General features: G+C 41.4%; 2 protein-coding genes across 9 annotated transcripts in view; one reads left to right on the plus strand and one right to left on the minus strand.

The window, feature by feature from the left end:
- The first annotated feature begins 4329 nt into the window (after nucleotides 1-4329).
- Nucleotides 4330-15625, plus strand: NOPCHAP1 (NOP protein chaperone 1). 3 transcript variants are annotated; one of them, XM_086401120.1, is made up of 5 exons: nucleotides 4330-4466; nucleotides 4668-4791; nucleotides 6576-6662; nucleotides 9110-9246; nucleotides 11943-15625. In XM_086401120.1, exons 4-5 carry the CDS (start codon nucleotides 9142-9144, stop codon nucleotides 12180-12182), a joined length of 345 nt encoding a protein of 114 aa, XP_086257246.1. In that variant the 5' UTR covers nucleotides 4330-4466; nucleotides 4668-4791; nucleotides 6576-6662; nucleotides 9110-9141; the 3' UTR covers nucleotides 12183-15625. The 3 variants fall into 3 exon arrangements, with proteins under 3 accessions (XP_086257246.1, XP_086257245.1, XP_086257247.1); XM_086401119.1 differs by lacking the exon at nucleotides 4668-4791; XM_086401121.1 differs by lacking the exons at nucleotides 4330-4466; nucleotides 4668-4791 and adding an exon at nucleotides 5037-5283 and having other exon boundaries at nucleotides 11943-15445.
- A 1631-nt stretch (nucleotides 15626-17256) lies between these two features.
- ALDH1L2 (aldehyde dehydrogenase 1 family member L2) overlaps nucleotides 17257-24270 on the minus strand; it is a 62854-nt gene continuing 55840 nt past the window's right edge. For 3 of the 6 annotated variants that reach the window (XR_015164021.1, XR_015164022.1, XM_086401115.1), the window contains one exon: nucleotides 17257-21539. Coding sequence is in view for 4 of the 6 variants with exons in the window: in XM_086401115.1 (XP_086257241.1) it covers nucleotides 21484-21539 (56 nt within the window). In the remaining 2 variants the exon portion in view is untranslated. Of the gene's footprint in view, nucleotides 21540-23186; nucleotides 23373-24270 lie in introns of those variants that run through there. The other 3 variants (XM_086401114.1, XM_086401118.1, XM_086401116.1) reach the window with 1 other exon arrangement.

Here is a 24270-nt window from a genome sequence, read left to right on the forward strand (position 1 = left end):
CCAGCATTTGTAACTCTCTGCCTGAAGATTTTCTCTTGCCACTGGAGCCCACTTAACTAGAAAGCAAAGAACAGGCTGGTAATGCTGGGCAACTTGTACCACGTAGGAGCAGCCCTCAACCAATAACTGACATGAGCTAGTAGACAAATACCTAGGCTCACTGAGGGTAACTGAGAATTCCCCAGCAGTATTAAGTTCCAGTTGCCCTTAGCCACAATTTACTTGATAGTAACACATTATTGTTAATTCTCAGGTGGCGCTAGTGGTCAAAGAATCCGCCTGCCAATACAAGAGACTTCAGAGAAGCAGATTTGATTCCCTGGGTTGGGAAGATACCCTTACCCTGCAGTAAATTCTTGCCTGGGAAATTCCGTGGACAGAGGAGCATGGACAGTCCACGGGGCCACAAAGAGTCGGACACAACTGAGCACATAACACAATACTGGTTCCTTTCCTTCTTTGTTTCTCTTCCCCCTTCTGGCTTCAAAGCTACTTGCACTTGAACCTCATCTCTAGGCTGGCTTCTAGGGAAACCAATTAAGCCAGTTCTATGATTTTCTTTTTTGTACAGTCTTTCTGAAGTTTGGGTATCAATGCTATATTCATTTCTTAGAACTTGGGAATTTTACTTTTATTTCCCATGCTCTGAAATAGTTTAAGTAGCATTAGGTTTATCTGATCTTTGAAAGTTTGATAGAAATCCCCTTGTAAAACCAACTGAGCATGGTGTTTTTATGTGAGAGCTCTGACAACCCTCTCTGTGACATCTATAAAAATTGCTCTATTTAGACTTGCTATTGAATTCTGGGGAAATTTTGTAAATTATATATTTCTGGAACATTAACCATTTCAAATGGTTTCATTTAGGCTTTCAATTTCCTTTGCATAGAGTTGTGCAAAGTAGCGTTTATACGTTTTTATATATTTCCTCTGATTTTATGGTTATTGTTTCATTACCTTTTATTTCATATATTTATACCTTCAAACCTTCCTTCACCCCTGTATTTTGACTCACATTAAGCTAGTGGTTAGTTTTTTAAGGGCAAAGGTTCATTTCATTATTTCCTTTTAATGCAAGGATTGATTAGCAGTGTGTTTTTACATTTTTAGGTGGAAGAGACTTTTTTAAAAGTCATTATTTGCTAGTTATATAGAATTGTGATCACAGAAGGCCACTTATATCATTTATACTTTTGGAATGTATTGAAATTTTGTGGACTATAATACAGCAATTTTGTGAATTTTTCATGTGACTTAGAAGAAGGTTTAATCTCTGTTATCAGGATTCAGTGTTTACATTTATTATATTTATGTGTGTGTGCTCAATTGAATCTAACTCTTTGTAACCCCATGGACCGTAGCCTACCAAGCTCATCCGTATGTGGAATTTTCCAGGCCAGAATACTGGAGCAGCTTGGCATTTTCTACTTCAGGGTATGTTCCTGACCCAGGGATCAAACCTGTGTCTCTTACGTCTCCTGAATTGGTAAGGTGGATTTTTCACCTCTACTTTATTTATAATTTTGTTTAGGTCTTCTGTAACCACATAATTTTTTGTTCAATTAGATATAGTCTGTTCTGAAACAGTGTTAAAATTTCCAATTATTAGAGTTTTTTTGCTTAATTTTCTTTGCATTCCTTTTTAGTTTCTGTTTTATAATACTTGTTGCTATTTTATTAGGCACGTGGATATTAATGATAGTTTCCTCTTTGCAGATTCTAGTATTTAGCATTATATTTATATTTAGCATTATAAAGTATCTTTTTGTTTCCTTTTAGGGGAAAGAGCCTGAATTCTTTTCTTTCTATCTTATTAATTTTTATTTTTATGAATATTTTTATTTTGTTCTAATAACTGTACTCAATATCATTCAGTCCCCTTTTATTTTGATATTGTCTTACTATGAACAACATTGTAACTTACAAGTAACCTCCTCTTTCTCTTCTCTCCATTACCCCCAACATCTAACTTAAAATACTATCCTTTTATTTCAAGTTTTTAAAAAGTCAGATTTCCTCTTACTATATAGTCTCTGCTTCTCCCCCTTTTTTGTTTTATATCCGCACTATCAAAACCTATAAAAATTAAAGACTATTCTTTCAACCTTATTCTCACTGTTTTCCCACAATTCTACTGTAAAATGCTCACTACCAAAACTTAAGTTGCATTTCTCCAATTATTTTCTGAATCATATTTTCTAGGAAATTCCTCAAGGAGGGTTTGGGAGCAATATTTCCTGAGTTCTTGTATGTTCATAATGGTCTATGTCTATTATCATATATCTGATAAGAAAATATAAATAATTCCTACAATTCAACACCAACAAAGCTACCTGAACTAAAACAGGCAGTGGATGTGAATACACATTTCTGCAAAGTAGATACACAAATGGCCAATGAACACATGAAAACATGCTCAACATCACTAATTGTTAGAGAAATGCAAATCTAAACTACAGTGAGTTATCACCTCACACCAACTAGAAAGAAAGAAAGAAAAAAAGTGAAGTCTCTCAGTTGTGTCCAACTCTTTGCGACCCCATGGACTGTAGCCTACTAGCTCCTCTGTCCCTGGGATTTTCCAGGCAAGAATACTGGAGTGGGTTGCCATTTCCTTCTCCAGGGGATCTTCCCAGTCCAGGGATCGAACCCAGGTCTCCCACATTGCAGGCAGATGCTTTACCATCTGAGCCACCAGAGAAGAACTCAACTAGGATGGATGGCCACTATTAAAAAAAAAAAGAAAGAAAAAGCAAATAAACATTGACGAAGATGTGGAGAAATTGGAGCCCTTGTGCCCTAGTGGTAGGAATAAGATAGTGCAATCACTATGGAAACACACTGAAGGGTCTTAAAAAGTTAAAAATAGAATTACCATATAGTCAGTAATCACACTTCTGGGTATAATATATCCAAACAAATTGAAAGCAGGGACTTCCCTGGTGGTCCAGTGGCTAAGATTCCATGCTTCCAGTGCAGGGGGCCCATGTTTGATCCCTAGTCAGCGAAGTAGATCCCATACACTGCAATGAAGATGGAAGATCCTGCATGCCACAACTAGGACCTGGCACAGCCAAATAGATAAATATTAAACAAAAAGGAATTAAAAGCAGTACCTGGAAGATATATTTGCATATCTATGTTCACTGCCTCATTGTTCAGGGTACCCAGAAGGAAGCAACCCAAACACCTGCCAAGGGATGAAATGCATAAAGAAAGTGTGGTATATGCATGGAATGGAATACTATTCAGTCTTTAAAAAGATGCTGCTGCTGCTGCTAAGTCGCTTCAGTCGTGTCCGACTCTGTGCAACCCCATAGACAGCAGCCCACCAGGATGCCCCGTCCCTGGGATTCTCCAGGCAAGAACACTGGAATGGGTTGCCATGTCCTTCTCCAGTGCATGAAAGTGAAAAGTGAAAGTGAAGTCGCTCAGTCGTGTCCGACCCTCAGCAACCCCATGGACTGCAGCCCACCAGGCTCCTCCGTCCACGGGATTTTCCAAGCAAGAGTACTGGAGTGGGTTGCCATCGCCTTCTCCGTTAAAAAGATGGGAATCCTATTACTTGCTACAACATGGATAAACTTTGAGAATGCTATACTAAGTGAAATTTGCCAGTCAAGAAAAGGCAAATTTTGTATGATTTCGCTTATATGAGATATCTGAAGTAGTTAAACTCACAGAAACAGAAATTAGAATGGTGGAGGCAGGATGCAATGGTGGGGGAGGGGTGGGGGTGGGGCGTTGCTCAATGAATATAGAGTTTCAGTTTTGCAAAAATTCTACGGATCTGTTACATAACAATGTAAATAGTTAACACTTCTGAACTATACCCATAAAAATAGGATTATATGGTTTTTTTTAAGATTTCTTTTTGGTGTGGATCATTTTTAAAAGTCTTTATTGAAATTGTTGTAATATTGCTTCTATTTTATATTTTTATTTTCGTGGCTGGGAGGCATGTGGGATCTTAGCTCCCAGACCGGGAATCCAACCTATACCCCCTGAACTGAAAGTCCTAGTCTTAACCACTGGACCGTCAAAGTGTGTTCTATATCACAGAGGTTTGAAGAGGAGGGCAGCCCCTATGGTGCGCTCTTCACTTTTAAATCCAGCCTTGCTAGCTCTTTCATCGAATCACAGGATCTCTAGAGCCTCCACCTACCTTTTCTCCGGATAGGAATGGCCTCCTCACTCCGCTAGGTGCCGCCCTCTCCGCGGGCCTCCCTCGCCCTGCCCCTAGCCCCGCTCCTACGAGTTTCCTCCAATCGCAGTCCTGGCCCCGCCTCCTACCCCAGCCTTTTTCCTGCATCCGGGCTTGGAGAGGCCGCTGTGAAGACCAGCGAGCAGCATGGAGGTTTCCGGCGAATCCCACTCCGGCCCAAGCTGTTCGTCGTCCTCGCGGGATGGCTCCGGGGTTTCGGTCTCCAAGGAGTTGCTGATGGCGGGGAGCGGCGGCCGCGGAGGTGACGAATGGGTGGTCGGCAGCGGCGTGGGGCGCGCACGTGCAGCTGGGGGCGGCGCTGCTGGAGCTGCGGGTCAGGGGCTACCTGCCTAGCTAGCGAGGGACCCGGACATCACCCCGGCTGCGGGGTTGGGGGACTGGCTGGCCTAGGTATGGGCATCCGGCCTCGAGCCCGAAGGTGGTTTGTGTTTTCATGTTTTAGGCACAGTGCTGAGTGCCCAGTGCTGAGCGCCGCAGCACGACCTTCCCCCGCACCCCTCCTCCTCCCAAGGGGACGACCTTAGAATCAGGTCTGGGTTCCAGCAGTTGGCTAGTAAGGGGAGCAGGTGAGTATTATGGATTGAGCACCCTCTCTCTGCAGATGCTCACAGAGCCATCCTTAGTGCGCTCCCTTAGTGCGCTGCTCTGGTAGAGGGAGACGCGTCCAGGAAACCCTCACAGGTTTTTAGACATCATAATAGAGAGCTAAAAAAAACTAGGGTTCGAATCCCAACCCCACGAGTAATTAGCTGTCGAACTTTTTTTGGAGGAGGGCGGTGTTTGAAGAGAATAAAGTTCATTCGAGTGGTAGACGCTGTTAGAACAGATGGCTGGCTCAAGGAAGAGCAGAACCAGCTGTGGAACTTTTTTGTGGCTCGGTGTCCGACGCTTTGCGACCCCATGGACTGCAGCACTCCAGGCTTCCCTGTCCTTCACTATCTCCCAGAGTTTCCTGAAACTCATGTCCGTTGAGTCGATGATGCCATCCAACCATCTCATCCTCTGTCGCCCTCTTCTCCTCCTGCCCTCAATCTTTCTCAGCATCAGAGTCTTTTCCAGTGAGTCGGGCTCTTCACATCAGGTGGCCAAAATATTGGAGCTTCAACTTCAGCGTCAGTGCTTCCAATGAGTATTTCAGTGTTGATTTCCTTTAGGATTGACTGGTTTGATCTCCTTGCAGTCCAAGGGACTCTCAAGAGTCTTCAGCACCATAGTAGGAGAGTTGTTTACATCCCCAAAGCTTCAGTTTTTACATTTGGAAAATGGAAGTAGTAGTACCTATAGTGTTTGTTTTTGTTTTTTTTTTTTTTCTGAGAAGAAGAATGAGTGTAATGTCTTGGACATATCCTCATTAAATATTAACTTGAAAAAACATTCTTTGAGAATCCAGAGCATCCGATAATAGCTGAAGCTTCTTAGTGCCTACTCTGCCCCAGGAATTAATTCGCTAAATTTAATCCTCACAACTTCCCTGTGTGGAGTTGGTTCTGTTAGGGCAGTTGTACAGATGAGGAAACTGAGACCTGGTGTATCACACAGATAAGTAACTTGTTGGAGATCATGTGGCTGGAAAGTGGCAAAATTGGCATTTGAATCCAATCGGTGTGGCCCCAGAGTCCATGCTCTTTTCACTAATCCAATTATTAGGTATAAGCTATTGATAGTAGCTAGGAGTGTGGAGCTGCTGCTTTGAGGGTGAACAGGATTTTTATGCCAGAGTGAAGAGATTTTCCAGGTGTGGGAACCGGGGTGCATAAAGCCTTGGGTTTTGAAAGTAAGTCCTGTTCTCTGTGCTCTGATGGGCTGGAGAGTTGGGTTGATTTGAGGAGCTGTGAAAAGGCTAAAGGGGTTCTCTTTAAAGGGCTGTTTTGTCTACATCAGACATCTTGACTGAAAGGGAACTTACCAGGCAGAGATGTTTTATAAATGAAGAAATTAATACTCAAAAAGTGTAGGTGATTTGCCCAATATAATGTAGCTGGTAAACCATTTCTGGCTTTACTTAACCCTTATGTATTCTGTACTGCTTCCTGCATTCTGTCATTGCCGACCTACATTTGTTGCTGGTAGATTTCTGGCCCAGAAAGGTGCAGTTTAGTGGGCATTTACTACCTGGCATTGGTGAGGCAGAGATGTAAGAGACAGGTTTAAAGGGGGGAGATCTGCAGAAAGAACTAAAATGTTGTCATGGAACTTGGAATGTTCCTTCTTTTTTTGTTGTTGTTTAATGTGTTAGAAAGTGAGGAAGGAACAGTCAAGACTTGAGGGTGGAGGGTGGTCTTGCAAAGTTTGCTCTTGGGCTCCTATTTCTTTGTGCTGTAATAAAGGAAGTGTGTGTGTGTGTTTGCAGGTATATGGGACAGGTTGCTCATCAACTCCAAGCCTAATTCCAGAAAGAATTCTACTCTTCAAACAGTTCGGATAGAGAGGAGTCCCTGTAAGTACCCTTCCCTCTCTTCTCTTTCTCTCTCTCTCTCAAGAACCCTCTGTGATATGAAATTCTGCCTAATTAATCACTTATTTGTTGGGACAGTGTCTGCTTTTGTTGTCAGAGAGTCCATTCTAGCAAGTCTTACTTGGAAATTACATCATGAATTCAGTGCACAGGGATAAAATTTCTTGTATTATTCCCCTGCTTTAAGAGGGTGGGGCTTAAACCAGGCAGGAGACTCGGGTTTGATTCCTGGGTTGAGAAGATCCCCTGGAGACGGGAGTGGCAACCCACTCCAGTATTCTTGCCTGGAGAATCTCATGGACAGAAGAGCCTGGCAGGCTACAGTCCTTGGGGTCACAAAGAGTCAAACACGACTGAGTGTGACTAACACTTAAGAGGATAACCTTGCCCAGAAAAACTTGTGGGATGGATTTTTGGAAATCAAAATCAATTATTGTTAAACTCCATGGGGAATGTTTCCAGAGGTTACTGACTCCTAAATTTCACACACGGATGTGGGAAAACACCACCAGATTTTATTAAATTGGACACAGTTACTTAAATGGTAAACGTTACTCATAACAGGGCCAGTTCTTTTTATTAATTACTCTGTGATATTGGTGTACCACATACTCTAAATATATGTGAGTCAGACTTTGTTCAGATAGCATCATGTAACACTTAGCATTTGTGTAATTCCCTTTTAATGTTTAAAAGAAAATAAAGACAAGAATTAGTAAAAATGGTGTAAATGATACATGAGGTTATCATGTCTGTAAACTACAAAATCGTGAGTAGTCGAGGGGAAGTTAACCATAATATGCACTAAATGTACAACAGCTGAAATGATTGCATGGTGGGTCCCCATTCAAATATAAGTTTTTGTGTAGACATAGGTTTATATTTTTGGAGCGTACGTATCTCTGAGTGGAATTTTAAGAATTTTTATTTTTTAGTATTTTGGCCGTGCCACCCATCGTGTAGGATCTTAGTTCCCCAACTAGGGGTGGAACTGTCACCTCCCTGCATTGGAAGCATGGTGTTTCAGCCACTGGACCCCAAGGGAAGTCCCCAGAGTGTATTTTTTAATAGAGAAAAGATTGCCAAATTCTTTTCCAAGTTGGGTATACCATCTGGAATCCTAGCAGTCCTGTTTCACAATTCAAGGCCATTTCTTGATCCTCACCTCCATTTTCTTCTTCCATGCTCTGAACATTTTAGTCCACTGTTACATGGCTGTGTCAGTGACTTAAGTTCTGAGAGCTCATAATGTGCATGGTTATATGCTGGGCCTCTTGAGAGCTAACTCAGTAAATGACATATCCCTGTTCTTTGTCTCCCCTGTGCTTAGCACTCACAGATGAGTAAACTGAGGTTTTGATTGGTTAAATTAAATGTATTAGATTCCTGTGGTTGCACATGAATGAAACCCAGCTCCAGTTGCCTTTAGCCAACTGATGTTGGCTCATTTTTGGGGGAAAAATACCCCCAGTGATTTCAGGTACATCACCTGGGATCTGCCACTCTATATCTCTTAGTTCTACTTTCCTAGGTGACTTTATCTAGAACCAGTTCTTCCCTGATGATGGGTGGTAGCTGGGCCGGTTTATCAGCAGCTCTAGGTTTACATTCAGCAACTCACCTAGTCATTGACTCTGGAAGAATGGACATCTTTCTCAACAGTCCAAAACAGAGTCCCAGGGTGATCTCTAATTGGCTTGCCAGATCACGGTGTCATGAGACCAAATCCCAGTGGCCAAGGTTGTGGAATACATAGGCAGGAACTGGGTAGGGGCAGGAGTGACTAAGAGTGACAGAGCTTAAGAAAGTCATCATTATCAGAAGAAAGGGAAACAGATGTGGGCCTCATCAACATCCATTGCTTCATTAACCTGCCCAGGTAACTCAGGTAGTAAGACGTGGAACTGGGGTTCTCTGAAGAGCCTCAGCAGTCTGACCCCAAAGCCTCGGAGTCTCATGCATTTAACTATTAAGTCCAACTGCCTACTTAATCAGTTTACTGTCTGTTGAATGCCATTCTTCTAGGAATTTTCAGTTCTGGGCATATATGAAAACCAGAAAACTTTGAGAAATAATTGCTGAATTGTACAGTCATACTGTTTTTCATGGACAGAGGAATTCCCCAGACAAGAATACTGGCGTGGGTAACCATTCCCTTCTCCAGGAGATCTTCCTGACCCAGGGATCGAACCCGGGTCTCCTGCATTGCAGGCAGATTCTTTACTGTCTGAGCCACCAGGGACGCCCACCATTTTAAGAATTCAGAAGAGAATGAAAAGTTTTAAAATAGAAGGAATTTGAATGCTTTTTTATTGAACTGTTGTTATTATTCCTGTCAGATTGAGAAGTGTTTATATAGAAATTCTGAATTTTAAAAGTTTGGCCAAAGACTAACATAAATATTGATAAATGATATTTTCGCTCCTTAGTATTGGACCAAGTACGGACCTTTCTCCCACAGATGGCTCAGGCAAACGAAAAGCTAAGAAAAGAAATGGCAGCTGCACCACCTGGTCATTTCAATATTGAAAATACTGATGAGACTCTTGGACAAGTTATTCAAATGGTAACTATGCCTTGTTTTCATTTCATAGTATAAAATAAACAATATGTTTCATCACCTGAAAAAGAAAGAGAACTTTTAAATTTTAATTCCAAGTGTTATTTTCCTTTTTGCAAAGTCAGCTCATGTTTCCAGTACTGCACAGGTGCTCAGTCATTTGATGATTAAATGACCGAGTTATTTAATCCTAATAACCTCATAAGTCAGCAAGCTTCCCTGGGTGAAGTCTAGGAATTTAGTCGTTCAGAATCATAGAAAGGCTTTTTCCACTCCAGTAACACATGTGTTATCTAGAAGCATTTATATACTAAGTGTCCTGAGTTTTTAAAAGTTTTCCCATTCAAGGCCCAAAAGAAGTAATCAGAGTCTGATTCATTGAGAATGCAAAAATAAACAATGTGTATAACAGAAAAACTGCTTATATAACTCAGGTGTGAAAATTGTCTTTCACTTTGCTGCTGCTGCTGCTAAGTCGCTTCAGTTGTGTCCCACTCTTTGTGACCCCATAGACGGCAGCCCGCCAGGCTCCCCTGTCCCTGGGATTCTCCAGGCAAGAACACTGGAGTGGGTTGCCATGTCCTTCTCCAGAGCATGAAAGTGAAAAGTGAAAGTGAAGTCACTCAGTTGTGTCCGACTCCTAGTGACCCATGGACTGCAGCCTGCCAGGCTCTTCCATCCATGGGATTTGCCAGGCAAGAGTACTGGAGTGGGGTGCCATTGCCTTCTCCAGTCTCTCACTTTGGGCTCCTCTTATTTCTGCACTGAAATCCCCTTTATAACACTCATGTCTGGACAGATCTGACACCATTTTTAATAATCATATACCTGATCCATCAGCAGATATGGCAGCTCTGCATCTAGAGTACATCTCGAATCAAGCCACTCCTGCTCGGCACCCAGGACCCTCACTCTAGGTGATGACAGTCTCTCCTCTGGATTATCCCAGGAAGTTCCCAGCCAGGCTTTCTGCTTCCACATTTTTCCCCCCAAAGCTTGTTCTTGACACATTGTATGTGGCTCCCAGTTTGGGAACCAGGGGGCTTCCCATCACATTTCTAATTAATTCAGAGTCCTTCATGGGCCAGTGTGATCCTGCCTCCATCTCTCCATTGACCTTCTCTCCCACCAAGGACCCTCACTGATTGTACTCCAGCCTCCGTCTCCTTGGCTCTGGGCCTTTTCCCTCTTTGTAAAATCCCATCCCCAAATTCCTCCATCTTTCATCACTTGTCACCTCAATGGTTTTCTTTCTTCTTTTTTTCTTCTTTAACTTTTCACTGCCCTACACTGTGCTTTCTGAGTAATTGTTTATTGCCTTTAAAAAAATACATTTATTTATTTGGCTGTACCAGCTCTTAGGCTTTTAGTTACAGCACGTGGGATTTAGTTCCCCAACCAGGGATCAAATTTGGGCCCTCTGCATTGGGAGCGTGGGCCCACTGGACCACCGGAAAACCTGTTTCTTAACTAAAACAGAGGTCAGCAGCCATTATTTGTAGGGGGCCAGATAGTAAATAACGTTAGGCTTTGTGGACCATGCTGTCTCCGGTATGACTGTCTATTTCTGCCATTTCCATGTGAATACAGCTGTGTGTGTGCGCGCGCTCGGTAAGTCGCTTCAGTTGTGTCCAACTCTTTGCGACCCCTGGACTATAGCCTGCCAGGCTCCTCTGTCCATGGGATTCTCCAGGCAAGAATACTAAAGTGGGTTGCCATGCCCTCCTCCAGGGGATCTTCCCGACCGAGGAATTGAACCCACATCTCTTATGTCCACCTGCATTGGCAGGCAGGTTCTTTACCACCAGCGCCACCTGTGAAGCCCCAAAGACAGCTGTAGATGATACGTAATGAGTAGGCACGTTTTATATACTTTTTATGGAATCCAAAATTTGAATTTCATACAATTTTTGCATTTCATGAAATACTATTCTTTTGTTGTTTTGTTTTTTTCCTACCACTCAAAATGTAAAAGCATTCTTAGTTCATGAGCTGCATGAAAACAGGCAGGGGGCTGGGTTTGCCCTGCAGGCCATGGTTTGCCACCTCCTGCTCAAAAACATAAGTTCCACCAAGGCAAGGATTTTGTTGTTGTTGTTGTTGAGATTCTAATGTGGTGCCCGGTTAATGTTGGTATTTGTTAATATTTGTTGAGTGAGTTTTGTTGGGTAGATTCAGCTATATAGAATTCAGCTGTGAGGAACATTTTAGACTTGTAATAAAAGTAAATCCTTAGGCCAGACTCTGGCAACTGAAAGAATAATGCTGCTGCTGCTGCTGCTAAGTTGCTTCAGTCGTGTCCGACTCTGTGTGACCCCATAGATGTCTGGCAGCCCACCAGGCTCCCCCGTCCCTGGGATTCTCCAGGCAAGAACACTGGAGTGGGTTGCCATTTCCTTCTCCAGTGCATGAAAGTGAAAAGTGAAAGTGAAGTCGCTCAGTCGTGTCCGACTCTCAGCAACCCCATGGACTGCAGCCTACCAGGCTCCTCCATCCATGGGATTTTCCAGGCAAGAGTACTGGAGTAGGGTGCCATTGCCATCTCTGGAAAGAATAATAGTATTGTATTAAAAACATTTCCTGTCTTCTGTGCTTCAGTATTTGTCCTAAGTGTTGGTCATTCCCAAAGTTGTTTTTATAACTTTTTAGGGAACTGCCCCAAAATAAATCTCCCACATGGTGTGTAATTTTTTTTCTTTCAGGACGTGGCCTTGTTTGAGATGAATCAGTCTCATTCGAAAGAAGAGGACAGTTCGGAAGAGAATTCACAAGACAGTTCAGAGGAAAGTTCAGAATCTGAGGATGAAGACGACAGCACCTCTTCGGAAGGTGAAGTCACCATAGATAATATTAAGCTTCCTCATTCAGAAGATGGAAAAGGCAAGATAGAGGTTCTGGACAGTCCTGCTAGTGAAAACAAAGAAAAACAGGGAAATAAGTGATCTGAGAAACAGGTGATAGATGCCTGCTAATTAAAAGGCAACCCACTCCAGTATTCTTGCCTGGAGAATCCCATGGACAGAGGAGCCTGGTAGGCTAGTCCACGGGGTCGCAATGAGTCGGACATGACTGAGCGACTTCATTTCACTTGACTTCAATTCTATGGAAAAGAGTGTGACTCACTAGTTGTTTTGCATTTCAGATACCTATGGTGCTTTTTTGCAATATTGAATATACTTTGTTTTTTGGAGAAACAGAAGCTGGCTTTTAAAGAGCTGGAAGAGATAGCATTTGGGGATCCTCTAAGAGCACACTGTATTTGATTTCATGCTAAAGAGATTGCGTTTAGAAAGCTTAATTTTATGTATGGTAATGAGTGAGATTGTTGGCATCCTTCTTCATAGCATAGACTTCAGAAATCTCAAACTTATTTTAAGGTAAAAATACATATCACCTGTTTGTTTTTACTTTAAATTGTCCACTTGGATAAAACAACCTAGGTTGGTTTTTATTTTTTAAGTTTTTATAAAGTCAGACTTATTTATTACCATCAAAATGGGGTCAATGAGGTAGAAATCTTTTAAAGAAGTTTTTTACAAAGAAAATAATTACTTACATTTAGCCACCCTCAGACATATCTACTTTCATTAAAAAAAAAAAAAAAATTCCTTTCCAATTTGAGCGGGAAAACTGGTGTTCTGGTTTAATCACTGGTTTAAACTGGATTAAATTGGTTTAATCACTGTCGATGACTCTGTAGCCCCTTATTACATACTAATATGTAGAATTTTTATATTTCTCCCTTGCCATGGCTGTCTCATATAATACAACCAGGTGTGCTATACAGTTAAAGAAGTCATCTAAGTTCAGTTCTCTGAATTGTATGTAGAATTTACTTTTTTGGTTTTGTTTTTTCTTTTTCTCATAAAGCAATGTTTTTGTTTGTTTCAACTATTGAAATTATTCCTCACAGTTGCCCAGTTTTGAAATCTGTTCATTGTAGAGAATAGGGACACCCCAAGAAAAATAGGGAACAGTACATAAAAAGATAGTAATTGGTTTTCCCTTTCAAAAGACAAAATGATCCTACTTTGGGGTCTCCTTTCTGCCTTATTCTTGACCTTATTAAACTTGTTTGGGTTCTTATTTGCCATGGAACTGGCTTTGCTCAGGATGTAAACTAGAGAATTTAGAGGAGTGTCTCCAAGTGCATTGAGCTGATGGGACTTTGTTCCCTAATGTTTTAGGGTTTTTTTTTTTAACTGTTTTTTTTCTTACTCCTCACCTTATCCTTGTGAATACTCTGAAGATTATTCTCAAGGTTCTTTCTGGTATTTCCCATTGGAAATTGGAACCCAGGCTGTGCCTTAAAAGTATGCAGAGTGAACAGATCTGGAAACCAGATTTCTTAGCTAGAAAAGATACTATGTTGTACCTGGTAGCACCAAACACAGCTGTGATGAATTATTGGTGTAAATATGTATTTAAATAAATTAACAAATATTTAAATAATGTCTTCTACCAGCTAATATTTATGCCACATTGTGGGAAGAATTGCATTTGTCTGGTTCACTCCTTAGCATGGTGCATGGTATACAGTAGGCACTGAATGATGTAGATAAATGAATCAACAGGTATATGGGGATGTACAGGGCATTTTAAGCCATGGTATCCATGGGGATATGAAGGTGTAAGTTCACCAGAAATGCATACCTAAGTAGTAGACTGGTCAGTGAAAGAGACTAGTCAGTGTAGAATTACATACTAGTACGTAGAATTTTAATATTTCTCCCCTTCTTTGGCTATCTCATATAATACAACTAAGTGTTCTATACAGTTAAAGAAGTCACCTAAATTCAGTTCTCTGGACATTCTTATGACATTGGAGGAAAAAAAGAAATCTAATATGTGATAGGGTTGTCCTTTTCAGTTCAGTTCAGTCGCTCAGTTGTGTCCGACTCCTTGCAACCCCATGAATCGCAGCACGCCAGGCCTCCCTGTCCATCACCAAATCCCGGAGTTCACCCAAACCCGTGTCCATCGAGTCGGTGATGCCATCCAGCCATCTCATCCTCTTTCGTCACCCTTCTCCTCCTGCCCCCAATCCCTCCCAGCATCAGAGTCTTTTCCAATGAGTCAACTCTTCGCATCAGGTGGCCAAAGTATTGGAGTTTCAGCTTCAACATCAGTCCTTCCAATGAACACCCAGGAGTGTTTTCCTTTAGGATGGACTGGTTGGATCTTCTTGAATTCCAAGGGACTCTCAAGAGTCTTCTCCAACACCACAGTTCAAAAGCATCAATTCTTCAGTGCTCAGTTTTCTTCACCGTCCAACTCTCACATCCATACATGACCACCGGAAAAACCATAGCCTTAACTAGACGGGACCTTTGTTGGCAAAGTAATGTCTCTGCTTTTGAATATGCTGTCTAGGTTGGTCATAACTTTCCTTCCAATAGTTAAGTGTAAATTGGATCCATTATTTAATACACAGTGTCAGGGATGGCTGTTTTTAAACAAAGTTAGAATCTAGGCTCATACCATGTACTAAAGTCAAGGGACAAATTGGGAAAAATATTTGCAATAAAAGGCAAAGAATGAGTGTTATTAGTATAAAATGGGCTCTTACAAATTAGTAAAAAAAAAAAAAAAGTAATACTCTGAGTTAGTGAAATGTGAGCAGATAATTCACAGGGAAAAAATGCTCAGTCCCATTTTTCAAAGAAATGCAAATAAAACCAAGGTTATACTTTTTTACCTGTTGAAGTGGCAGGTGAAACAACAGCTAGTACTTAACTAGTACTTAACCTTTTTGTGTGCCTGCCACTATTCTGAGTGTTTTGTGAGTTACCACCACTCTCACACATAGAAAAATTTATCGAGTTACACATTTAACATCTGTGTACTTTATGTATGTTATACCTTAATGAAAAAGCTGTTTTGTTTGTACGCAGCTTGCTCTACAGTCTCTTGGAAACTGAGTCACCGTCATGCTTTGGTTGGTCTGACCCTGTGCATTCTCTGCCTGATTCTTAGGTGTAAGGTGACGGCTGCCATTTGAACAGTCTTGTTCCTGCTAAGGCTGCTCAAATGTTCTCTTTAGCCTTGTGTGTTATCTTTTTATGGCTCTTTGACAGTCATAAACTGGGTAATTAGGTTTAATGGTCTTGGAAGCAAAAATATTCTTAATGAATCTCCTCTATCCTCATAATACTTTGTGCATCAAATGTGGTATTTATTAAAAAAAAAAAAACTGCCTTGCCAAGTAGCTTGTATTCCTGTGCCTGAGTCCACGGCTGTGGCAGAAAAGACAAAGAGATTGAGTCTTTCACTTGTATTTCCCTCAGTGCCTGGCATGGTGCCTTTCACTCGGAATGTACAGTAAATGTTCATGAAAAAAAACTTTTTTTTTCCTCTTGACGCCAATAAAGTAATACATCTTAAACATCAGTGGTCACCAGTCCTGAAGAAAGACAGGTTTACTACTGTCTTTTGTCTAACTGATTAGTAGACTTTTCCCCAGAGTTTAATGTTGGCGTCTTTGTGGGTGACTCCCCACCGTATGGGCTTCCCTGGTGGCTCAGACAGTAAAGAATCTGTCTGCAGTGCAGGAGACCCGGGTTCGATCCCTGGGTCGGAAAGATCCCCTGGAGAAAGGAATGGCAACCCACGCCAGTATTCTTGCCTGGAGAATTCCATGGGCAGAGGAACCTGGCAGGCTACCGTCCATGGGGTCACAAAGAGTTGGATACGACTGAGTGAGTGACACTTTCACTTTCTCCACCATTTGTTCATGGAAAATCCTGGCAGTGATTGGTTTGGGCGATGGGTATGTGACAACCTTCAGAAAGCGGCACAAGCCAAGTCTTATTAGTAAACTTTCTGGAAAGAAAAGGATTTCTTATTCCGAAGAAGGAGGCACATGAAAAAATGGCTCCTTCTTTGGAACCGTGGATATCTTGTGGTTGGATATGGCTCTTGCCACTCTGACCTAGTGGGCATACCTGGAGCCACAGTCAGCACGCCGAGGAGAGCACAGAGAAGCAAGGAACATCACTGAATTACTGCATCAAATAACTTGACAAAGCTATCACTGGATTTCTAGTTTTGTGACAGTGAACTTCTTTTTTATTTAAAAAAAAAAAAAAGGCCACTACCTTATGAGATACTCTTATAGCTACTTCACAGATTTAAAGAAAAAAGTGGCAGGGAGACACTAAGCAAAAATTTTAAAGCCTCCCAATAGGTAAGTGGTGGAGAGACTTCCCTGGTGGTCCAATGGCTGACTGTCCTTCCAGTGCAGGGCGCCCGGGTTCAATCCCTGGTCCAGGAATTAGATTGCACATTCTGCAACTAAGACCCCATGCAACTTACGTGGTGGAGCCACATTTTCAATTCAGTCAGCCCCACACTGCCATTATGGGTCTTTGTGCCAGTCACAAAGCCACAAGCGTAGGCTCTGAAGCAGGATCAATCCCAGCCCAGCCACTTACATTAGTTTTTCCATTTGTAAGATGGGAATAATAGTATCTCCCTTATGTGGTTTTAGTATTAATAAGAAATGAATGACTTAATACCTATCACGTGCTTAGAACAGTGTTTGGTAAGTGTGAGGTGTTATGCTATAAGAAAAATACAGTGGTGGCAAAAATGTGGAGAAACTGTTGGCAAGATTGCTATATCCTTTTAATCAGAGATTACACCTCTAGGAATTTATTCTAATTAAGCAAATACAGTTTTGTTCACAAACTTCTATATAAGATTGATTGCGGGGACCTCCCTGGTGTCCAGTGGTTAAGAATCTGCCTTGCAGTACAGGGGACTGGGGTTCAGTCCCTGGTCAGGGGACTAAGATTCCACATGCCTCGGAGCAACTAAGCCCGTGTGCTGCACCTACTGAGCCCACACACTGCAACTAGAGAGTCTGTGTGCTGAGACAAAACATCCTGCGTGTCGGATCAAGTAAGACCCAGTGCAGCCAAATTAATATTTTTGGGGGGAAAAAAAGATTGATTGCAGTGTTTAAAACAGTCAAAAAGCAAATATAAATGTCCAACAATAAGAGAACAAGTTGAATTAAAGCCAGTGAACATATGTAGAGGTATTTATTGACATAGAAAGATGGTTACATATTTTTAATTGAAAAAAGCAGATAAAGTTATGTACAGTATATATTAGTTCTAAAAAAAAGTATATTCATAGAAAAAAATCTGGAACAATTTCAGATATCATCTGGTTATTTGTGGAGAGTGGTTGAATCTTACCTTCTCATTTTATTATTTTTACAAAATAAGGTGTGACTTAATCATTAAAAGTCCACTTAGGTATTATTTGCATGATAGTAATAATCATAATAATTCATCCTTTCAATCATGTTCATGTCTGATAACCTACTTCTAGACCAGGTTCCCTTGAGAGCTTCTGTTTTCTTAAAAAGGCAGGTATAGGGAAACCAATTTGTTTCCTTGCCCTCTTTTTTTTTTTTTTCTTGCCCTGTCTCTTGATGTTTCCACAAAAGCTCTCACATGTTCCACTCAGTTTAGCTTTGAGTTTGACAAATATTTAACACATGCCTACTCTTCATTATCCAGGGTCTGATTTGGTTATGGGCAACAACGGGATCTTAGCTTGGTTAAAAGACTTTCAGCTTCATTGCTTGAGTACCTGCTCTGCCACTGAATAGCTGTTTGATCTGGGCTGGTTACTTAACCTCCTTCATTTGAAAACAAATATTTATTGAACTCCTCCTATGTGTTAGACACTGGAGATACAGCATTGAACAAAAGCCCCTGTTCACAAAGCTTCAGTTCTAATGGGAAGAGCTGGATGGTTAATAACCATGTGGTGATAAGTGCTGCAAAAACAATGCAGGAGAAGGCAAATGACAAAATGAGAGGACAAATGAGGTGTGGATGTGGGAATCTCATGTGCTATTTTAGGAAGAGTGATCAGCGAATGGACCTCCACTGAGATGGTGTTTGAGCAGAGACCTGGAGATGAGGCAGCCTGTTGGGAGGTGGTGTGTGGGACAAGTTTCAAAAAGAAGCAGTGGTGTACTGGCTGTAGCCCACACTTGTTCTAATCACACGTATCTCTTCCCAATTCTGTGTTCAGTGAAGTTTGTACCTTGAAAGCAGCCAGTATGAGAGCATTTATACACAGAAATCAGAAAATGCTACAAGTCAGAATTTTGTTTTTGATTTTTTTCCCCAGAGAGCCACTTGTTAAATATTTACCAGCACGCTGCTGGGAAGAAGGAGCAGTAAGTGCAAAGGCCCTGCACTTAGGAGTTAGGAGTGTGCTTGATCAGTTTGAGGAACATCAAGGCAGCCAGGGTGGCTAAACAGAATGAGAGGGTAGATGGTAGGAGATGAGGTTAGAGGTAGCCAGGAACAAAGTTGATAGGACTTTGCAGGCATGGTAAGTGGTAGACTTTATTGTAAGCGAAATGGGGGCCATTAGGAGGTTTTGTGCAGAGGAGTGACACGTTTCTAACTTAGGGTTTGAACCACACAGGGAGGGATCAGGAAGGCCAGTCAGGAAGCGCAATAACCTCTTGGTGGGGTGGAGCCAGTAAAAAGAGCGCCTCGATTTATTCATCTTTTCAGATGTGAAGTTTAAGTAAGTTGGCTTAGCATAGTGACTAGCATACAGCAGCCCCTACATAAGTGATAGCTGTTATTATTGACAGATGCCAATCCTGGGAGTGGGGAAGGGGTTCTCATATCTAATTAGGAAGATCAATCATTCCAGCACCACGCGGTAAGAACTGTGTTCCAGACAAAGTATAGAGGAGAGATACTTAAAACCAAGTTGGGCACAAGAAAGGTCAGGAAGGGTGTTTGAACAAAAGGGCAGCACTGGGAAATGGAAGGAAAATAGAACGTTTAAAAGTGTCCACACCTCCTCAACTCCCCAGTTAAGGGAACAAATCACAGCTTTATCCTTTAGCAAAATAATCAGTGATGTGAAGAAATGGTGATAAATTACTCTGTATGTTAATTAAATTATCTAGCAGGCTGTGTATCATTATATTCTCATTCAAATTCACTTGTCATTTTATAAATCCCATGTAGCCTTTGACTCTGGTCAGCAATTGGATATAAAAACTCAAGCCACTAAGAACTTCAAAACTCACTATGGAAAAATGAGTTCTTAATCTAGAGCTCAAGCATGGGTTTTAGGAGGTCTGTGAATTTCTTGAAGATATTTGCAGAATTAGGTGTGCAGGTGTGAGTTTTGGACAGGGGGATCCATAGCTTTTATCAGATTCTCAAAAGAGGTTTATGACCCCCCCCCCAAAAGATTAAAAGCACTGCTACTGAGATTAATATTAGAAGGTAAAAGTCAGTCTAAAAGAAATGGGCATGTTTTTGTTTGCCATTTCATCTATCAGTAAAATATTCAGTGATATAAAATAAAGTGATATTTTAAATCACATGAAATCAGTAAAAAAACTGCATTTAAAATGTGGTTCCTTTATAATAAGAACTTTGTCATTTTATTCAAATATGAACTATCAATTTGGACCCTGTTGGGTCCAAATTTAGAATTTTACCTGTGCCAGCTTGCTTACAGGCAAAATTTGCTCTATTGATCATGCCAGGATCATACCTAATATTCTTCCTTTTGAAAGTTTTCTGTCCCTGATTTTGTTATTGTTGTTTATTGATTAACAATTCCCTGCACTCTTCTTGGTTAAACTGCTGAGTTCCAAAGTAGTTAAGTAATCCCTAAGGGCTTCTTCAAAGCCAGAGAGATAGGAATGTTTACTGAAATTTTACTTTAAAAAGAGAATTAATGGAAATTAATTGCTCTGACAAACTTCTAGAGACTCTTCAAGTCAGGATCTCACCTTCTGCTAGTCACACCTGGACTACTTACCCACCTATTTTTGTCTGACATCAGGCAATTATGAAGTGCTTCATGAGTTGTAATAATTCCTCTTTCTTGAGCACAGAGAATGATCTAGACACCTTGTTGAGTGCATTATGTATATAATCCCATTGAATCCTTACGACACCTAATGAGATAGGAACTTTATCCCTATTTTATAGATTCCACCTCTCAGCTTTATATTGATATATTAGGTAACCAATCTGCCCTTTATTGAGTATTTACCATGAACAAAGCCCAGTGCAAGGTGCTTTACTAAGATTATTGCATTGAATCCTCACCTCATCATAAGGTTCCTGAGGGAGGCATTACTGTCCCCATTTTACATACAAGGAAACTGAGGCTTGGAGAAATTGCATCGGTTTCCCCAAGTCACATAGATAGTAAGATGGTATGATATGAACCAAGATCAGCCTCCAAAAACTACTTACTTAATAATATATCATACTGTAAAATTCACTTTAAAAGCTGTTGACAAGAATTTCAACTATTTGGGGTCAAAGATCATGTCATTAAACTTTGTGTACTCCTCAGGACATAATATAGCACCTCGTACTTAGTAGGTACTCAAGAACTGTTTATGAGCTGGTCACTTATCACAGTGGGTTGAAAAATAGAACATCAAGGGCATAATGATGTATCTTATTTCCGAAAGAAAATAAAAAAACTTCCTTCGCTTTCCTTGGGGGATATACTGTTTCTTGAGAGCAAAATAATAGGGGAAGAAAGATTGTGGCAAATGGAGAAGGTGGTATTGACATGTATGTGCTACCATGTGTGAAACAGACAGCTGGTGAGAAGCTGGTATATAGCACGGAAGCCCAGCTTGTGCCCTCTGATGACCCAGATGGGTGGGATGAGGGAAAGGGAGGGAGGCTCAAGAGGGAGGTGATACACGTATAATTATGGCTGATTTGCCTTGTTCTGTGGCAGAAACCAATACTATATTGTACAGCAATTATCCTCCAATTAAAAAATATATTTAAAAGATTACAGAAAATCTTTTTAATAACCCCCACATGCCTGGTTCATAGGTTAAAACCTTACCTATTATACAAGGGTTCCCAACTTTCTGTACTATAACTGCATCATATTGATGTTTGCAAAACGAACAACCTTGATTAGGATTAGTCTTGGTGGGGGAAAAAAAGCAGCTCAATATTTTAGAAATACGTGTGGTATACAACATAGTCAAAACCCAACATCATTTTAAGGTATAAAAGGGGTATTAGAAAACACTCAGGCACAGGTGTAAATGCTTAGACATGTGGCCCCACCCTCCTCATGGTCCCTGTGCATGTTTTTTGGCTGGCGGCTGGCACCTCTGTCCTCGGCACAGCCAGGCTTCTTCAGTGGGAGAGCTGAAGAGTGGTGGGCCCGCGAGGAGTTCCTGAGGATGGCACTGCTCTAGTACTCCAACGTCACAGACTTGGTTTTGAGGTATTCGTTTAGAGCTTCCTCACCTAGGAAAGAGAAAAGCAGTTGATGGACTGTGTTCACAGGTGGACGTGATGGCGCCAGGTGTAGTGTATCTCACTGAGCAAGAGAGTGGGGCTGAGACAGTGCTTCTCAAACGTTCGATTTCATGTGAATCACCTGATCTTATGACACTGTAGAGTCTGATTGGATTAAATCCAGCAGAGGCCCCAAGGTTATAAGTGAAAGTTGCTCAGTCGTGTCTGACTCTCAAACCCCATGAACCATAGCCCACCAGGCTCCTCTGTCCCTGGGGATTCTCCAGGCAAGACTACTGGAGTGGGTTGCCATGCCATCCTCCAGGGGATCTTCTCAGCCCAGGAATAAAACCTGCATCTCCTGCATTGCAGGCAGATTCATTGCCATCTGAGCCACCAAGGAATCCCTATATGCTTCTAACCATTCCCCAAATGCTGATGCTCATGGTCTACACTTTGAGGATAAGGGTTTAGACCAGCTACCAGGCCTTCTAAGGACCACACTGTTGACTTATCAACCTCTACCCAAAACCCTTCTTTATGTCCTGGCTTGATGATAAATCTTCATCTCTCTTCCTCGCCATTTAAGCTGAACAAAAGTGATCAGGATACTGTCCTTCCAATTACATTAAATGTAATTATATTAAATGCAGTTAAATGCATTAAATCCAATTACAATAAATGCAGAATAGAGTGAAGTTTGAGATCATTTTGTTTCATTTTGTTAGAGAAAAGAGAAATGTATTTTTCCTGACTTACATAGTATGTTAAAGACACAGAAGGCATGCATGCGTGCATGTAGTTACTATAGTCGTGTCTGACTCCTAGCAACCCTATGGACTGAAGCCCTCCAGGCTCCTCTGTCCATGGGATTCTCCAGGCAAGAATACTGGAGTGGGTTGCCTTGCCCTCCTCCAGGGGATCTTCCTGACCCAGGGATTGAACCTGGGCCACTTGTGTCTCCTGCATTGTAGGCGGTTTCTTTACCCACTGAGGCACCTGGGAAATCCACAGAAGGCATATCCAGGCAAAAAATAGGTCTGCCATTTTGTTTCTGTGCCATTCCTGTTTTGAGCTTCCGCAATCATCGATTTCTACAGCAGTTAAGGGGCATGAATACCATGAGTGAAACTGATGAGTATATGATTCTGGAGTTAAGCTTAAACTCAGGGTTCTTACTGTTAAATTAGAATCACCTTAGGGAGCTTTTAAAATTCCTGATCCCAGGTCACACCTCAGACCAGTTAAATCAGCATCTTTGCATTTTTTTTTTTAAAGCTCCCAGGTGATTCTAATCCAGTGTGCAGCTGGGAACCATTGAGCTGAGGGAGTTTCAAATTCAGAGAGGAAGAAACTGTTAAGACAAAGTCTACTGTGTTATAATAAAACAGACAAATCGATCATTCTCTATCAAAAGACAAATGGAACACTGTTGCCTTCCTGATAATGCTAACACTATTGCTTCCTGATAATAATTTCCCTAAGAAAATCTCCCCCTGTAGTTTAGATCCAGGGATGAAAGCCAGATTGAAGACATGAAAAGAAAAAAAAGAATTAAACTTCAACTCAATGGAATTTAAAACGGGAGTCACTCTTATTGTTGCAAATAAATTGTCAAATGTCATCAGGAAAGAGAAGATGTAAAAATACCCCAAATTAACAAGCAGACTGTAATTTTGGTAAATCACAAACATTTCAACTTTTGAAACAACATGCCAGACTGTGAGGGGTGAGGACATGGGCTACACAGCTGGAAGACCTCGCTTTGCAGTCTTGTTGTCCATGGCTGGCTGGCTGACTGTGGGCAAGTTGCCCAGTCTCTCTGAGGGCCATTTTCCTCATCTGTAAAATAAAGATAATAATAGCACCTGGGTTCCCATGGCTGGGACTTCCCTGGTGGCTCGGTGGTAAAGAATCTGCCTGCCAATGCAGGAGATTCGGGTTCGATCCCTTGATCAGAAAGATCCCTTGGAGAAGAAAATGGCAACCCACTCCAGTATTCCTGCTTGGGAAATCCCATGGGCAAAGGAGCCTGGCATGCTACAGTCCATGGGGTCGAAAGGAGTTGGACACAATTTAGCAACTGGATAGCAAGCTCCCATGGCTATTGTGAGGGCTGCTGATATGCTCTTATAGGCCTGGTATGTATTTAGTTTTCAAAATAAGCTATTACTGGAAATGCGATAATGTTGCTGCCCACTGTAAATTACATTTTTGGGGGCTTTCTGCAAACTCTGAGCTCCCAGAGGCCCAGAAAACTCTGCCAGTTTCAGTGTGGACTCTGAAAGACTGCCAAGTGGTTCAGAGACAGCATACATTCTTGGAGCTAGCTGGTTGTTGCCTTCTACCCATTTTCCTTTCTTGGTTCCACTTGGTCCCATGACACCTAAACCAAGTTCATGCTGAATGTCAGGTTAAAAGAAACAACCGAACATATTTTAGCTAAATTGTCAGTGTTTTCTTTTCGATAGGAATCTTCTTTTTTAAAAGGAAGCCCTTTTCCATACAATTTGTGTTCTTTTCTATATGTACGTTATGTTCAATAAAATGTTTAACCATTGATATGTGGCAACCTGGGATGGGAGGGGAGTTTGGGGAGAATGGATATGTGTATATGTGTGGCTGAGTCCCTTTGCCGTCCACGTGAAATTATCAATATTGTTAATCAGCATACTCCAAATAAAATAAAAAGTTTTTAAAAAATGTTTAACATTGAAAGAAAAATCAATGCCCTTGAAAC

Source organism: Bos grunniens, chromosome 5, assembly GCF_055505025.1.
Source record: "Bos grunniens cultivar Pamir isolate PY7600 chromosome 5, Bosgru_T2T1.0, whole genome shotgun sequence".
Taxonomy (NCBI): domain Eukaryota; kingdom Metazoa; phylum Chordata; class Mammalia; order Artiodactyla; family Bovidae; genus Bos; species Bos grunniens.